This window comes from Biomphalaria glabrata, chromosome 6 (assembly GCF_947242115.1).
Source record: "Biomphalaria glabrata chromosome 6, xgBioGlab47.1, whole genome shotgun sequence".
Lineage (NCBI taxonomy): Eukaryota > Metazoa > Mollusca > Gastropoda > Planorbidae > Biomphalaria > Biomphalaria glabrata.
Window position 1 is genome coordinate 43,006,825 of NC_074716.1, and position 18,630 is coordinate 43,025,454.

General features: G+C 36.6%; 1 protein-coding gene and 1 non-coding gene across 11 annotated transcripts; both read left to right on the forward strand.

The window, feature by feature from the left end:
• Nucleotides 1-2,251: 2,251 nt before the first annotated feature.
• On the forward strand, nt 2,252-17,579 carry LOC106079795 (catalase-like). 10 transcript variants are annotated; one of them, XR_008778474.1, is made up of 5 exons: nt 2,258-2,411; nt 7,559-7,708; nt 8,674-8,757; nt 13,783-13,947; nt 16,406-17,579. XR_008778474.1 is itself a non-coding variant. In XM_056032521.1 (3 exons), the coding sequence occupies exons 1-3, from the start codon at nt 10,944-10,946 to the stop codon at nt 16,427-16,429; spliced, it is 237 nt and encodes a 78-aa protein (XP_055888496.1). In that variant the 5' UTR covers nt 10,759-10,943; the 3' UTR covers nt 16,430-17,579. The 10 variants fall into 10 exon arrangements, 1 of the variants encoding a protein (XP_055888496.1); XR_001220081.2 differs by lacking the exon at nt 8,674-8,757 and having other exon boundaries at nt 2,252-2,369; XR_008778469.1 differs by lacking the exon at nt 8,674-8,757.
• On the forward strand, nt 6,671-6,753 carry Trnai-uau (transfer RNA isoleucine (anticodon UAU)). The gene has a single exon. It is a non-coding gene; the product is annotated as a tRNA-Ile (tRNA).
• Nucleotides 17,580-18,630: the final 1,051 nt, after the last annotated feature.

Consider the following 18,630-nt stretch of genomic DNA (forward strand, 5'->3'; position numbering starts at 1 on the left):
CTAATTCAACTCTAGGATGATAAAACTTCTCTTCGCACAGATAGTTTTATACTTTAACACATAAACATATTAACTATAAAGTCCATTCATTTCATATTTTGATCAAATAAACATTCAAATTTGGTTTTCTAAAGCTACATTCGTTTACAAAAGCTGCGAAGCCGAGTTGAGATAGGCCTAGATCTATATTCATTCATGAATCGCGTACTAAAAATTATTTCGTTTAATTGTTCACTTTATAATCCCACTAATTTAACAAAGCTATCGCTCTTTTTGTTTTTTAATAGATATGAATGTATCGGCTTCGGGTAATCCCATTTTCGCAAACCTAATTTTATTTTCGTAGCGAAAGAGAAAAAACTTGAAAGGATCATTAGTTAAGTTTAACATACATCTAAATCCAATCCACTAGATTAGTAAACACAAACTTAGAACCGCAGGCCGCGGGTAATGTCTGGCGAACATCCTTTCATTAGACATTACCAAATGGTTACACATTAACAGTGATTAACACATCTCTCTACTGAGTCTATTCCTAGACCGGCCCTAGGTCTAAAACTCTTATTGAACTCTAAGATGATAAAACTTCTTTTCGCAAAGATAGTTTTATGCTTTAACACATAAACATACTAATTATTGTCCATTCATTTCATATTTTAATCAAATTAACATTCAAATTTGTTTTTCTAAAGCATTTTTAATACATTCGTTCTCTGTTCGCTAAATAAAGCTGCGTAGCCGTGTTGAGATAGGCCTATATTCATTCATGAAAAAAGGTTACGCATGCGCAACACAGAATGAACTCTATAAAAGCCTCTAGATTAGTGTAGATTTAGATCTATGTCTACCTCAAGATCTACTTTATACTTTAACACATGAACATACAAAATTAAGTCTATTCATCTCAAATTTTAATCAAATATATGTAGGCCTACAAGCAAATGTTTTAATTTGAAAAAAAAAAAGATTTAAGCCTATTAGCTATTTTGATTTCATAGCTTCATTCACACTATTTTTACATTGACACATTCGCTTTACTTATTACATTATTATTTCGTTTAATTGTTTACAAAACACTCTCAGTGACTATATCGACAGTAATGCGCAAATAAAGACCCGCGGGTCGCGGGTAACATATGTCTAGTTTCTGATAATGATTGAATTTTGCAGTAAAGAATAGTGGTTGGGTGACTCGATATAAGAATTTATTTTATAGCATATATAAATTATAATATATTAGTGACAGATTTTTTAAATTTTGTAATTTCTTACTATACAAAAAGAAAAAGTATTGGTTTGTCCGATGGGGGGAAGGTGATTGCATGTATCGCACTTCCACCTCTTTATATTATATAGATATTCGACAAATTTTGTTCACATACTATGATTTCTCCATAAAAGTAGGACCGCCCCCCCCCCCACACACACACACAAAGGGTTTAGATGGGAAAGGCAGTAGGCCTAGAGGTATTCGCTCCTCCCCTTCCAATCGGCCAACAGGTGAACGACATAATATAAAGACCGGTTAAAATACCAATAACAAGTTTTAATCATATAGATATTTAATTGATTCTGTTAGTAAGCTGTGATTTCTACAAATAAATAGGACCGCCCACCCCACTCGAAAGTTTATGGTGGGGGGGGGGCGGATTGATTCCATCGCCCCCTCCCGACCCTACCAAATCGGCCAAAATACTAGAAAGGGGGGGGGGCGAAATAATATAAAAATAGGTTGAAATATAAATAATTAGTATATATTATTAACATAAGTAATAAATTCGTATACAAATTGTGTGAAAGCTATACTAAAATTCGTCCGCCCCCTCCCCTTCGGGGGGGGGGTCGGCCGAGTTGGGGGGGGGCGATCGCCCCTACCGCCCCCCCCCCCCCTGGATCCGCCAGTGTTATTGAGACACTTAGCTATAATAGTGTTATTAGTTTGTATAGAAACGCAGCATAGTTGACAAGACTTTTGTCAATTGGTGTTAAAACTTCTTAGGGATAACGTGATATTACAGAATACAGACAGAGACTCGACTGTGGCCTTTTCAATATTAAACGTCATCTGTATTTGTATAACGGTTTATTTATATATATGTATATATATATATTAGATGTGGATATGGAAGTTAATTTTATAAATTGAGTTTATTTTGTTTCTTCTTCTTATTGTTTAATTTATTTTGTAGACATACAATCATAGTTTTTATGCTGTGATAGATTAAACTCTGATCCGTATTTTTCACAATTCTTCCGGACTACGTAGTCTTGTAACGGATGTGTGTCACTCAGAGTATAAATTGAGCTGTTGTAGAATGTAGATTTCATTATAAATCTCTTAATATGTGAATTTCAAACATTAAAGAATGGTAGAGATTGAGTCCGACAATAGCATCTAGATCTATAGTCTAGTATATGTCTCCTTTTGTCTCGAAAGGCAATGGATGCGCCCAAGTGAGTCACTGGTTTTGGCTTAATCTTGAGACGGGGCAGAATCTGGTGTGGCTAATCAAGCCAATTCTAGAACGGCAGACTTTGCCACAATTCGTACATGTGTATGCCTCTGATTTAGGGCTAGCAGACAGGGCAGCTTTCTTTTTTTCCCTCTTGATTAAAGCCGCTTCAATTCTTTTGTTCTCAGCAAGGGTTGTCCCAGCACGCACAGTCTGTCTCCATGCACTCCGGTCTTTGGCTATGTTTTCCCACATACTTTCACTGATGCCTGAGGCTCTCATGTCTCGCTTGCAGACATCTCTATATGTTAGTCTTGGGCGGCCCTTGGGTCTGACTCCTTCCACAAGCTCAGCATATAAGATATCTTTCGGGATTCTACCATCTGGCATGCGGGTGACATGTCCGAGCCAGCGTAATCTTCTTTGTGTCAGGAGAGCATACATGCTGTTCATATTGGCCAATCTCAAAACTTCCTGATTGGAGACATGGTCCCTCCAAGAGATGCCCATTATGCGTCTCAGGCAGCGCAAGTGGAAACTATTCAATCTGTGCTCTTGGTACATGTATGTTGACCAGCTTTCACTGCCATAAAGGAGAGTGCTCACAACACAGGCGTTGTAGACTAGGATTTTGGTCGCTGTGGTCAATTTACCATTTTCCCAGACGCGCTTGGAGAGTTTTGCCAATGCTGTGGTAGCTTTTCCTATCCTTTTTGTCAGCTCGATGTCTAAGTCTAGGTTACTGACAATTGTTGAACCCAAGTAGGTAAATTCCTGCACCACTGAAAGGGTGTGGTTCCCAATTTGTATTATAGGTATTTCTGCGACGTCTTGTGCCAGGATTTCGGTCTTGGAGAGACTTATAGTAAGGCTAAATTCTTGACAAGCAGCTGCTAAGGCGTTCACTAGCTTCTGTAGACCTCCTTGTGAGTGAGATACGAGTGCCGCGTCATCGGCAAACAGCAGCTCCCTTATCAAGATACGACGCCTTTTCGTTTTGGCTTTAAGACGTGCCAGGTTAAAGAGCTTTCCATCGGATCTGCTATGGATATATATTCCGTCTTCCAGGGATTTAAAAGCACTGGATAGTACGACTGAGAAGAAGATGCCAAATAGTGTAGGGGCCAGTACACATCCTTGTTTTACACCGCTCTTAATGGAGAATGGCCTGGAGGAAGAACTTTCAAACTGAACGGTGCCCTGCATGTTTTCGTGAAAAGCTGACACTAGTTTTCTTAACTTATTTGGGCAGCCGATTCTCTCTAGTACAGCAAACAGACCGCTTCTGCTAACAAGGTCAAAGGCCTTGGTCAAATCAATAAAAGCTATGAAGAGGGGCTGCTTTTGTTCTCTGCTCTTCTCCTGTAGCTGCCGCAGAGAGAAAATCATATCTGTTGTAGATCTACCTGCCCTAAAGCCACACTGCGACTCTGGATAAACACGATCTGCCAGGATCTGTAATCGCTTTAGTAATACTCTAGCAAAAGCCTTTCCGACTATGCTAAGCAGTGAGATGCCTCTGTAATTGTTACAATCAGAGCGGTCGCCTTTATTTTTATAAATTGTAACAATGTTGGAGTCTTTCAATTCCTGGGGGACCATTCCTTGTTCCCAGCACAAGCTTAGCAGTTCATGGAGTGGTTTGATTAGGGCATGTTTTCCAGCCTGAATTACTTCAGCAGGAATGCCATCTCCTCCGGGTGTTTTCCCATGTGCAAGCATTTCAATGGCAATGCTCAGCTCCTTTACTGAGGGCGTTTCGTCTAATTCCGTCAAAACTGGAAGTGATGGGAAGTTGGAAACAGCATTTGGTGAGATGGCGTTTTCAATCTGGTAGAGTTCTACATAGTGTTCAACCCATCGTTCCATTTGCAGCGCACGATCGCTGATGATTGAGCCATCTTTTGACTTGAGCGGAGCACACTTGCTGGTGTGAGGTCCAAAGGCTTTTCTCATGCCCTCATATAGTCCTCTTATGTTACCACAGTCGGCACAAGATTGAATATCTTCGCATAGCTCCTGCCAGTATTTGTTAGCACATTGTCTCGCTACTCTTTGGGCATTGTTACGTGCAGCTCTGAGCCTTTTTAAGTTGCTTGGGGTGGGATCCTTCTTGTAGATTAGCATGGCTGCTCTCTTGTTCGTAGTGGCAGTTTCCATTTCTGGTAGACTAGCTTCAAACCAGTCTTCGCTTTTCTTGGTTTTGTTTCCAAAGACCAGTGATGATGTTTGGTAGATTGTATCACGCATAAACGTCCAGCTTTTTTCTACCTCAGTCACAGAGAAGTTTTTAAAAGCTTCCTCTAATTTGTTCTCAAATTCGGTGCAAAGATCAGGATTTTTTGTGCTAGTAGTATTCAGGCGTGATTTTCTTTTTCCCTGTGATGCGTGGATCTTAGTTGGCAGCAGTCTTGTCCGGCAGGACACTAAAGTATGATCAGTATCACAATCCGCGCTTTGGTAGCTACGTGTCAGCAGTATATTTCCAATGTCCTTTTTTCGTGTCAGTATCATATCCAGCTGGTGCCAGTGCCCAGACCTAGGGTGCCTCCATGAGACACAGTGCTGTGGTTTTGTTCTGAAGTATGTGTTGGTAATGCAGAGCTTATGGTATGTGCAGAATTCAAGCAGTCTTTGTCCGTTCTCATTCATCTTTCCGATTCCAAAAAGCCCTAGACAGTCTGGCCAGGTAGTGTGATCTGATCCTACTCTGGCATTGAAGTCACCTAGAAGGATCATATGTTCTTTTTGAGGAATGTTTGCAATGGCTTCTTTGAGGTCTTCATAGAACTTGTCTTTGTCCTCCTGAAGCGAGCATAGTGTGGGGGCATAGGCACTAATTAGAGTGACTTTTCCAGATGCTGTCATCATACTTATGCTTAGTAGCCGTTCTGAGCCACCAACTGGAGGGACTATCATGGGAAGAAGACTATTCTTGACAGCAAAGCCCACACCATGTATTCGAGTCTCATCCTGTGCTTTCCCTTTCCAAAAGAAAGTGTAGTCAGTCTCGCGGAGCATGCCGTTTTCGGCCAGTCGGGTTTCTTGCAGGGCTGCAATGTCAATATGTAGCCTTTTTAGCTCGTTGTTTATAACTGCCGTCTTCCTTGCATCGTCGATCTGCCTTAGATCATCAGTGAGACCAGGACACATTGTCCTGACATTCCAAGTGGCCAGTCGCATGACAGGGATTTTCTTTTTCAGTTTAATTTTTCTTCTTTTGTTGCTTGGTGCAAGTTTCCAGCCTACTTGTCGTTTTAAACTAAGCTCTAAGCACCCATTAGAGCAGGCAGGCTGTGGCGGATCAGCACCTAACTGACTGGGGGCTGCCCAGGTTGAGGCGGGTGGTAGCTGATCAGTGAGGCGCGAAGACCTCTCCCACCGTCAGAGACAACCCGTGGCGTCCATACATTACGCCAATCAAGTTGGACTTATAACCCGTAACTGTTGTCTCCCGTGTTGTTTTAGCCGCTTTGCAGCAGCACCAGAGTTTCCTCTCCGGGGCGCATTCCTGGGCCTTGGATAAAGGGGTCATGGGTGGCCCATGCGTCATGATCCCTCTCTCGACCTTGCTGATGTGATCCAAAGGAACGCATCGCATTACATTTGGCACCAACTCAGTTGCAGAAGCTGCCGGAGGGAATTTCGTAGCTGATACTCCCAACGCCTAAGGGGCTTCACTCCTGATTTCTCCTCGAGGTTGTCTCCTGAAGCCTCAGTACCGCAAGGCAGCGGGGGTTTGAAGTCAGAGTACCCCTCTCCTAGATGAACTGCCTTACTAGGCTGACGAGCTCCATCTGCCCGAAGCTCCCGGTTTTGTGGCGCCAGGTATCCGCCTTCACCCCTTCACCTGTTAGTAAGAGCAGTTTCGCCGGACTTAATATCTAAGCCACACGAGCAGGCCAGGTGCTGGACTTAGTTGTCCGAGGCTATTTGAGACGCATGCCATTAGGAGTACTTTATAGACAATGGGAGCTTAACCCCATTGACACCCCTGGCCATGACAACCTTTGAAACCAATATATAGTCTAGTATTTTTGTTTTAAATGTCACAATTTAGGATCTATTAATACATAGATCTAGATATCTTAAATATTTACGATTAATCGTCGGATCTAGATCTAGATCTATAAATAGCAACTTGGTAAATTTTATAAGGTCTATACAATGTTCCAAAGGTAGATATATATATCTCCCAATGATAATAATAAATATCAGCTGTGATGGCCGAGTGGTCTAAGGCGTTGGACTTATGATCCAATGGGTTCTACCCTCGTGGGTTCGAATCCTACTCACAGCGTTTTTATTTTTTTGCTTTAAATTTAGATTTTAGATGGTGGTGTTACTAGTGTTAGACAGTTAGCAAGCAGAAAAATCAAGGTCTAGCTAGATTATTATAGAGATGTAGACTTTAATAGGGCCTTCAATGAAAAGTAGTTTTTTTACTCATATGTCATTAAACCCTACAGTCCTACAGATAATTGAATTAATTGCATGTCATTTAGTTATAAATTACACAAAAAGAATTTTGAAAATCAGATTTATATTTTAATTAGTTCAAAAGTCACATTTTTAGTTATTATTTTGACCTCTTCTTTGACTTTGTATTTTACTGATTTTTTTTTATCCCACTTTTGGTTGTCTTGCATTGTCAATGTGAATAAATTTTAAAGTAAACAAATCTGCATAAATATTACTTTGGCTTTTAAATACCCCAGTACACTCAAATTGATATTTCTGTGATTTTTAAAATGTTATTTTCATGATCCCCATCCCGGTGATGTCTAGGTGTCTATGTGAATTTAATAAATAGATCTAGATTCTTCATCTAGTCATCTAGTGACCTAGATCTGTAATAATCTACTTAAGACTTGATTGTTCAATCATTGGACTGTTCTATTATATTCTGATATATTATATACTATATATATAAGAAAAAAAAACATTATCATTTACTGAAAACTAAGAGCGAAGAATTTGTATATTTCAAACATCTGTTTGGCTTGAAGTGAAATTTGTTTTCTTTGTCTTTAAATACATAGACAATACTTTTGAAGAGTAATTTATTGATATTTGTCTTTAAATTTATTTTTTTTTGGATACAGATGGTGCCCCTATTTACTTTCCTGATAGTTTTTGGTGGACCAGTTGATATCCAGGCTCACTGTGACTCAATCTTCAGATGTCCAGTGATACAATAGTTGAATAGTCACGATGATAACAATTTTACCCAAGTTGGAAACTTTGGGAGAAAGGTTTTAATGACATTTTTTTTGTTGTCTTTTTCTAAAACTTTTTTTTAAGAAGACTGTGCTTTTAAGTACAGCTCAAATGACTGAAAATCTAGAAAACAAAAGCTGAATCCTAACAAAAAAGCACATTTCTAAACTGCTTCTTATATGTTTCTGTTAAATTAAAGAAATTGAAATAAGTTGTGTTTTTTTTTAAAATACCTTCTATTTTTCCATCAAGGGCAGCATTACGAAAATTTGGGGAATGGAGGACTGCACATATATATATATATGTGTGTGTATGTGTATAGATATCAGGGGCGTAGCCAGGATTTTTTTCGGGCGGGGGGTGCGATTTGTGTGTGTACATAATTAATCTCTATTACATTCTGACTCTTCATTCTTTTGGAAGAGCTTTTATTGTGCCCTTGAATAGGTTCTTCCTGGAGTTAGTGAAAAAATTGTAGACTCCTCGCCTTTGCCAGCAATGGGTCTGGGGGAGCGCTGAGAGCTCCCCCAGCGCAGGGCAGAGCCAAGCCGCCAAGCACTATTTCTGGAATTGAAAGTCAACTAAATGCATATTCTGAGGTACCTACAGTGCATTACTATGCTATTAAAAAGTTTTATTTCAAAAACCTAATGTGCTATTCTTACTGAATTACACCCTCCCGCGTCGTTCGGCGCATTTGCTGGCAAGCTGTCACTGGCAATGTCTGAAGCCTTTTCCCATCTGCTCTGAGGACCTCCATGAAAGTGTGACACCAAGTTGTACTAGGATGTCATCGCAACTCTTATTATGCGTAATTCATTTTGTCGGAGAACATGTTCCGCAAACCTCATGCAACACTCTGTCACAACCTTACTAAGGGGTCGACTCCCACTTCGGCATAGGATTTCCTTGATTTAGTCCCGATCTCTATAAATAACTGACTCCTAAAATCCGTCTTAGCCATCTTTGTAGAGCCACATTTAGTGCTTTTCAATTTCAGCAGATGACTATTCATTGCACTTTATTAATGGAGCCCAGCCACTGGTAGACGTGTAAATTCTCTTGACTGCGATCTTGGAATTAGGTGACTATTTTGCTTTAGATGTTATATTGAAAAGGGAAGTTTTATCGTCAAAATCATATCTTGGGGGGGGGGGGGGGGTAAACTAATATATATCTGGAATTGTTTTTTTTTAATTCAAAACATTTAGCTACTGTCATAGAATTTTGTGACTTTAGTTTGGTTTAGAAATAATATTGAAGAGAGAGGCTTTCAACCTTAAAACGCCCTGTAGGGGGATTTTTAACTCAAAATTATCTTGACGTGTTTTAAACTTTAAAAAAAAAGCCATCTGGAGGAGAGGGGTTGAAACTAAAAAGCCTCCATTGGCTTGGCTACGCTCGAAGAATTTTAGTGTGTAATTTGCTTTTTTTTATATTGAAGAGGTATTTTTTTTACATTAAACCCCTCTGAAGGGAAATTTAAACTCAAAACACCCAATAGGCCTGGCTACGCTCATAGCATTTTGATTGCAAAATTTGTTTTTTTTTTTACTTTGAAGATTTATTTTTTTAGCTTCAAACCCCGCTGGCCGGGGGGGGGGGGTTTAAACTGAAAACCCCTTAGGCTATATTCATAGTATTTTGCGTGCTTGATTTGCTTTTTTTTTATATTGAAGAGGTATTTTTAGCTTCAAACCCAGCTGAAGAGGGGTTTAAACTCAAAACCCCTTTGGCTACGCTCATACAATTTTGAGTGTGTAATTTGCTTTTTTATATTGAAGAGGGGTTTATCGTAAATTTTGGTGAGAGGTTTAAAATCAAAATCTTCTTTAGATAAGCTCTTGGAATTTGCGAATTGTCGTTTGCATTTTTTTTTGTTTAACAGAAGAGGGGGTAGTGGGTTTCAAACTCAAAACCCCCATTGGCTGTGCTAGGGCAAGTGATGGTTTAGTATTAAAATTTCACCTAAAATAATCAAAATTAAAGCAAAAGAGCAGTGACTAAACTCCGCGGGGGGGGGGGGGGGAGTTGAACCCTAAAACCCCTCCCCCCCCTGGCTACGCCCATGATAGATATTGTTACAAATGAACAGTGATAGGTAGAGGTCAACGTATGACCCCGGCGAGATGACACAGCAGCTAGTATTCCCTGGAATCTACATGTACAAACAAAGACAGGATGTGACGTGTCCACACGTGTTGTTCCAGGGGACGAACAGATCTAAGTAGGGGGACAGTTACTAATGAACAGTGACAGATAAAGGTCACTACGTGTGACCCCGACTTGATGACACTGCAGCGAGTGTTCTCTGGAATCTACGTGTATAAATAAAGACAGGATGTGACGTTTCCTGACATGTTATTCCAGAGGATACTAGCCGTGTTTGTGCAACTTTGGACAAGCGATTAGGGACTATATATAAGCCAGAGAGTTAATGTGAAAGTCAGTCGTATGGAGTCGTGAGTGAGCCGTTACAGTCGATACAGACTATGTAAGACGTGTGCGGCTCTGTGGAAGAGAAATGTGTACGACTCGATGCAAGTTAACTAGGGTAGAGTTAACTGGAGTGGACTACTGTCGTTAAAGTCTATACAGTGAACTACAGTGGACTTGAGCCGTTACAGTCAATACAGTCGATGTAAGACGTGTGCGGCTCTGATTCGGTAGACTTGAGTACGACTTGGTTCAGCTTTGGGAGACCTGGAGCGACACTGGGAAGTGTGTCGTTGGTCTGTTACGACTTGGTTCAGTTTTGGAGACCTGGAGCGACACTGGGAAGTGTGTCGTTGGTCTGTTCTGTGGAATACGGCTCGATGCAAGTTGACAAGAGATGAATTGCAACGCAGTGAAGAGATGAATTGCAACGAAGTATAGCTAACTGTAAACTGACAGATATTGTACAGTCTTCTACGCTACATGTTACATTGACGAATTGTTAGGGTTAACAGTCATTAAAGTTATATGAAACTGAAAGTTTAGTCGTCAAGTTCTTTGCTGTGATTTGTGTGCCAACTAATACATCTAGCCAGAAGATTCAGAAATACGTAACAATATGTTTATGTTTAGAAGTATTTTTGTATTCATTAGTGGATACTTAAAGCTTTTGAAACAGTGTAGGGGCCTCTACAAAATCTTGCCCCGGGCCTCCACATACTTAAATCCGGCATATATTTAAATAAAGTGTGGAACTACAGCTTTTGGTGCCCATAAAACTCCAGTAAAAGAACTGACTGGAACTTCTCTTTTAGGTCATAATTTGCTTGAGGTATGTCCAGTGGAGCTGAATCATCTTCTTCACTAAATGGTGAGCTGAAGGTATTGAAAACTGGTTACACGTTCTGACGTCTTTAAATTTGATTTCAAAGTCCACAAATGTCTTGTGCGTTTCAACCATTTTACTAGAAATAGTTTCACCTTTTAGCAAAGGAAAATGACTTAACCTGTTTTCACTTGCTTGCCTCTAGAAACGGAAAAGCTTTGTTTGAAAAAATTTATCATGCACATACATTTCAAGTATTGCATAATTTCTGATGAAAAATATGAAGTCTGTCAAAAACTCTTATATATTAGTAACAATGTCGTAGTTCAAGGAACTCGATTTCTTCCTTAAACACCCATAATCTTCTCAATACCTTGCCCATGTTAAGCCAGTGGATACAACTGATACCGAACAAATCATTTTTTTTTTCAAGTACTTCTCGGAACTGGCTGTGATTAAGACCCCAAGCTCTGATAAATTTGATCACTGAGATAATTGGGCCAATAATATGTCCAGACCAGCCTACCGTTACGCAAAATGCGTATTCGTTGTGCAAAATCTCCCAAAACTGACAGCCACTACGCAAATACAAATTTAACCCATCACTTTACTCATTAATTTTTTTCCCCTCTAAACTAGATTGCGAGCGGTCACTGAGGTAGGTCACGCTAATCTGTTCTATAGTGAAAAAAAACCAGAAAGGGTGGGGTGAACACATTGCGTCCAGATCTATATGTTGATTGGTTCTTAATAGCTGTAGTCTAGAAATGAAGAATGCAAGAGTGGTGGGTTGGTACCATTCAGTTAGCTACTACATCAACATGACTTTTTTATTTTCATTAGAAATTAATTATTTTGGAACTTTATTAAAAAAGTCAAATGCAAAAAAAAAAAAGAATTCCTGATTCCTTTATATTCATTTTAATCAAAAATATCGAAGGCTATTGATTCAACACACCATATTTTAGCTAGACGTCTATATATATAGACCTCTAGATCTACTTATTATACAACTCTAGATCTACATTCTAGATACTGGCCTCTATGTTTGTAGAGGATCCACGGGACGAGTAACACTCACTTCAGAACTAAGTCTAGAGTCTAGATTTAGCTTATTGATCTTATTAAAGATTTAGGTTCTAGATATATCTAGACTAGATCTAATCAATGTAGAAAGAAGTGCAATGACTAGGTTTAGATCTAAATTTTAGATCTACTACTGTATAGAATCTAGTAATAGTAATAGAGATCGGGAGTTTGGGACTCAAATCTAGACTAGACTAGCGATCGAGATACCAGACCAGAAAAGACAAGTACTAAACTGTCTATTAGATATTAATATAAATTAATGTAGTATTAGTTAGTAGTTAGGTAGATCTAGTCTCTAGAGGGACTAAAGCTCTGCAAAGTCTACTTGATCTATATTTAGAAATTTAAGTTTCTAAATTTACTAGTGACAGTTTAAAACATATTTGATTTAAATTATCTATCTGTCTATCCATTATTAGGCCTATATATTATATCTATATATCTATCTATCTATATATATATATATATGCACACATGGGCGTAGCCAGGATTTTTTTTCGGGGGGGGGTTTGGTAGGGATTTTCCCCCCCCCCGACCCCCCCCCCCGCGAATTTTTTTTTTATATGTATTTATGTGTGTGTGTGTGTGTAAATAATCTTTATTGCATTCTGGCCCTTCATTCTTTCGGAAGACGTTTATTGTGCCCTAGAATAGGTTCTTCCATGAGTTAGTGGAAAAATTGTAGATTCCCCGCCAATACTAGCAAGGGGGTCTGGGGGAGCGCTAGGAGCTCCCCCAGCGCGGGGCGAAGCCCCGCCGCCAAGCACTATTTCTGATATTGAAAGCCAACAAAATGCATATTCTGAGGTATCTACAGTGCATTTTTCTGCTATTAAAAAGTTTTATTTCAAAAACCTAATGTGCCGTTTGGCGCATTTGCCGTCAAGCTGTTTCCATAAAATTGTAGATTCCCTGTCATTACTAGGGGTCTGGGGAGCGCTAGCGCGGGGCGAAGCCCCGCCGCCAAGCACTATTTCTGGTATTGAAAGCCAACAAAATGCATATTCTGAGGTATCTACAGTGCATTTTCCTACTATAAAAAAGTTTTATTTCAAAAACCTAATGTGCTATTCTTACTGACACCCATTTGACATAAGTCGATCACGCAAGTGTTACACATTCAGGTGCCAAAATACACATTTTGACTTTTTTAGGTAGGCAGGTCTGAATATGTTTCATTTTCCAATGCAGTTTTGCACATACTATCCCATTTAGAGTTTATGGTTGGGATATTGTTCTTTAATTTATTTTAAAAAACGTTTTTCTCAGTCAAAACACAGGCTCCATCAGTTGTTACCTGAGTTTGTGATTGTGTCTTTGACTGAATGTTTAGAAATATTGCCAATAAAAATATTTTTCGTTTTCTCTATTTTTTTAAAAAATAAAATGAAGAGACAATGTTTCTCTTTATCATAAGTGATTAAGATCAGAAGTTTCAATAAATTATAGAGATATTTAAAATTTTTAACATTTTTGCTTTTTTTATATGTATAATTTGTGGTCACACCTGATTTCTGTATGTGCCCGCGTCTCGTAATTTGCCCACCCCTGGCATTAATGAAGCATTACACAAAATAAATAGAAAAAGAAATCAGCTTCATAAAGTAGGAATAGATTTTTTAAATATTTTTTTTTATTATGTTAGGTGTTTTTAATTTAAGTTTGAAAGTTAAATAAATAATAAATATTAAAATGATGCGCTTTGATTACCATACTTATGCATATGTAAATCAATTCATTGCTTTTCTCTTCTTGCAGTTTCTGTCTACTGATGAGAGGACCAGACTGGTAGAGAACATTGTAGGCCACCTGATGGAAGCCCAAGATTTCATTCAAAAGAGACCAGTCCAAAACTTTTCTAAGGTTGACGCTGAGTTTGGACAGCGGGTCATGGATGGACGCAGCCTTGGAAAGCCAGGAAAGGTGATAAAAAAGACATTTTATTTTCTGAATAAAATTTCAATGTTTCATGGCTGCTCTATTGTTAAGAAAATATTCTCACTTACAAAATAGTAGATTTGTTTCATGTTGATCTCAGGGTTATCCCTCAAAGTTTCTTTTGTCATTTCCATTATCACTCGTATTGCCTGACAACTCTTAATAAGGAAGGGAGGAGAAATGTTTAGCTCAACACAACTGGCTTTAGCTCGTCCATGCAATATGCTCTGATCCTCACCTGTCTCGTTTTGACAAAAATATTCTAGTGTTTCACTGCAACCTTTATTACAACTTTTGTTGTGACTTTTTAGCTATATTGCTTAATATAGACCATCATTACCAGTCCTAATTTTCTTTTTCCCATGACCAAGACATTACTAGAAAGGAAAATTGTAAACTTGTTAAAGGATTAGACACTACCCAGAAATCCTAGAAATGACATATGACAAGTTTTCATTGTGTCTTTTTACACCATAAACATTCTAGATCTATTTTCGTTTATGTGTTCAAGTTGGCTTTCTATAACAAAAGATATAAAGATATTTTTTAACGTTTGATTATCAAGTAATTTTTTTTTCTGAAGGGCTTTGGCAGTGAAGAAGATGTAACTTTATTTGGAACATTTTTTGTTAAACAACTTTTAAGAATATTTTTTGTATTGTTTGCCTAGCATGGTGAATGGAATTTAAGTAACAGTGAAAGGTTTGGACTAGGAAGTAAATTATCTTCAACTCTGCAGAACATCAGAAACAAGAAAAACATTTTATAAACAAACATTTTGCAAACAACAAAAAACACCAAATCAAATTGTATTAATACTACCGTATAGCTTTTTAAAATGTTAATTTATATGTAGAAAACTTTTAAACATCAAAATTTAAGAAAGATTTCCTCAGTAATTTATTAATTAATTAAAATTGTGTACAGTATATGTGGAAAGAAGTATTAAGATCCTTATAGGTGGCAAATTTTTAAAAAATTATGTACGGGGTGACTTTGCACACTTTTCAACTTCCGACTTAATTTTCCCATATTTAAAGTACACTTAAACTACTATAATCTTGTTTTCCTACAGAGTGGATGCCTGTACTTTAATAAAAACATTAAATAAAGTCAGTACATTATAGGGAAAATACTTTTTTAGGGGCATAAATGCCATTTTTTCAAAAATGGAAAAATGGGGTGACTTTGCCTACGAACTTTATATTCTTAATAAATATATTTTAGAAGTAAATAAAACAAAAAAAACTTTTTTCTAAGATTAAGACAACATTTTTGAATAAAAAGACAATAAAAGGCATCACAAAATTTTAGCATGGCTTTCTCCAAAAGTAAGCAGTTAAAATCAAAGACATTTATCGACAAATTCTTTGTTCGTGGTTGAGGTTTCCACTCATCTGACCCAGAATTTATTTCCCCACTGCTGGAATATAAGTGTTTCAATGGTAGTAGCATTATTTTCATCTATTTTCATTCACTTGGAACATATCTGATGTTGAGAATGTTGGCTGTGAAGGATGTTGCCTTCTTGTGCCAATCTCACCGAATAGCCCAAAGAGAATGTTGTTTTTTTCTTTTCAATCTTCTCACATAGCCAGCTGAATTTCTGCTCATCCCTGTTTGTGTTTTCACTCTTCCATAGCTTTAATAAAGTTTCTACATCATTATATTTATGTTTATGTCAGCTCAGCTTCTTTTTGGACACTATTATAATGACTATCTGAAAGAAAAAATGCAACACATATAAGGGGGGCGGGGGTGACACTACCATAGGCATAAAACCTATTAAGAAATTGTTTAATTACAACTTCCCCTCATAATTGTAAACCAATTAACAACTACAAAAAATGCTTAAGTTCATTTTATTAGCTAACATTATATTAGATCTAAACTAAAGTTGTAACTCACCTAAAACAGCTGAAATTGAAGGTCCTGATTCAAAAACATCTGCCATGTTTTGCTACTAACAGAAGAGACGAAGTATCATTTCTAAACACTAACCTATATTCTTTTATAATTAAATGAAAAATTCATGGGAAAAAACGTTTTTAAAGCCTTTCACATTTTTAGTATTGAGTAGGCAAAGTCATCCCATTTAACAATTCTTTGATTTTATTTAAAGGTCTAGATCTATATATTTATGACTGGCTGTTTGTAATGGCTGGTTTGCTTAGTTGGTTACGAGTGTCATGCTAATAATGCTCATGTCATGGGTTTCATCCCATTGGTCATTACTTTTCTAATCATCAATGACCTTTTTTCTTGGGGAGAAGAACAAGGGTGGCCAGGCTTTTTGTTTCTCATGGAGCAATTTTTCACTCTTACTAGTTAACCATTTTTGTCTTTAAGACTCAAGGGAACTAACAATTATATTGTATTTTTAAACACATAAATAAATGTCCTTTATATTTTAACTTTAAATTTTTTTTGTTTTCTTTTTCAGGACAAAACTGGTGCCAACTTGTAGAAGACTAGAAAGTTTAAGAAGTCGTCAACTTGACCAACAAATGAAGGGGAAAAAATATGTTTCGTTATCATAATTCTTACCTATTTGAAATTTTATCTGTTGCTACAAATTTGTGTAACTACATACTTGTGTTATGGTGATTATATTGTTATTTTTGCATAAAGTGCTTTTGTTTTGTATTTTGAGATGTCTAAACATGTAGTCTGATTTTCAGGTGTTAAATAATAATTAAGATTTTTTTCCCTGTCCTATCAGTATTCATGTTTCAGGCTTACCTTATTTCTTCTTATTATCAGTACATTTGTTTAACTTGAAAGCTCTCAGCAGACAGGGTATTTCTGTGACTCTCTTTTATACATTTGTTGGATGAGGATGTGTTTCTGGTGGTGTGATATTCCTTTTGGACTGTCATCACGAAAGTCTGGTGGTGTGGTATTCCTTTTTGTCCTGCAGTTAAGGCAAGGACGTAACAATCATTCTTTTGTGAATGAGCATCTGAAATGTATAAAATAAAACTGATCATAACATGGGCATTAAAAAAAATTAATGTTAGGGAGTTATTCTCAGTTAATTAAACTAGATTTTTAAGTACATTTTTTTTTGTCTATTAACCTTCCTGGCAAGTTTACTTCTGTTCTTTATAGGAACAGGATTTTTCCTGACGACATTGCTCCAGAAGATTTGTATTCAATGAAACTGATTGATTCTACTATTTTTCTTCTTTCTTTTATCTAAAGCTTTGTTTTAAATTGCTTTTGAATTAAGTCCTAGAGATATCACAAATATAGTTTTTTTAGTGTTTGGTTTATGTTTAAGGTTTTTTTAAACCTGACGGATGATATGATGATGTCATGTGAAGGGAGCCAGTGGTCTAAAGTTTTGGCTATGGGTGCATGCATGAATCTCAATGGGTTGTAGTCTCAGCCATGATGGCTTATATTTGACTTAAAATAAAACCCTTACAGTATCATGTACTGGTGCTAACAAGCTTGTAATGTGCTAGATTTGGATGTGTTACTCTTACACATGTGTATTTGAACAGTGATGTTACCAAGTACATATCCAGTGGTGAGTGATAAAGAATTTATATCAACATATAAGATACTTAGAACTTTTGTTGGAAATAAAATCATCTCTGTTAATAATGTAATTATTGTTGTTTTTTCGTTACATTTCAAAACTGTTTATATCCCTTTCATTACGAGCATATATTTACCAAGCTTAGATCAACTCACTCTGTCTGGTACAATTTTTTAAATTTCTCCTACACCCAATCTTGGATAGCATTGTAAGTTTGCAAAAAAAAATTTCTTGTACCTAACGAAACATGAAACAATGAACAAAATTAACCAATTAATTAATTATTGGTAATTAATATTTATGTGGTATTGAACAAGGGAAAGGCATTTTGACAGAAGTGGCGGAATAAGTTACATTAGTGACTAGTCCCCTTTTTACTTTGTGTACAAAAATTAGGTCGTTGCTTAAAAGTTTGAAACTAATAATAGATAGTTACAAAACATAAAGTTTGAAACTAATAATAGATAGTTACAAAACATAAAGTTTGAAACTAATAATAGATAGTTACAAAACATAAAGTTTGAAACTAATAATAGATAGTTACAAAACATAAAGTTTGAAACTAATAATAGATAGTTACAAAACATAAAGTTTGAAACTAATAATAGATAGTTACGAAACATAAAGTTTGAAACTAATAATAGATAGTTACAAAACATAAAGTTTGAAACTAATAATAGATAGTTACAAAACATAAAGTTTGAAACTAATAATAGATAGTTACAAAACATAAAGTTTGAAACTAATAATAGATAGTTACAAAACATAAAGTTTGAAACTAATAATAGATAGTTACAAAACATAAAGTTTGAAACTAATAATAGATAGTTACAAAACATAAAGTTTGAAACTAATAATAGATAGTTACAAAACATCAAGTTTGAAACTAATAATAGATAGTTACAAAACATAAAGTTTGAAACTAATAATAGATAGTTACGAAACATAAAGTTTGAAACTAATAATAGATAGTTACGAAACATAAAGTTTGAAACTAATAATAGATAGTTACGAAACATAAAGTTTGAAACTAATAATAGATAGTTACGAAACATAAAGTTTGAAACTAATAATAGATAGTTACGAAACATAAAGTTTGAAACTAATAATAGATAGTTACA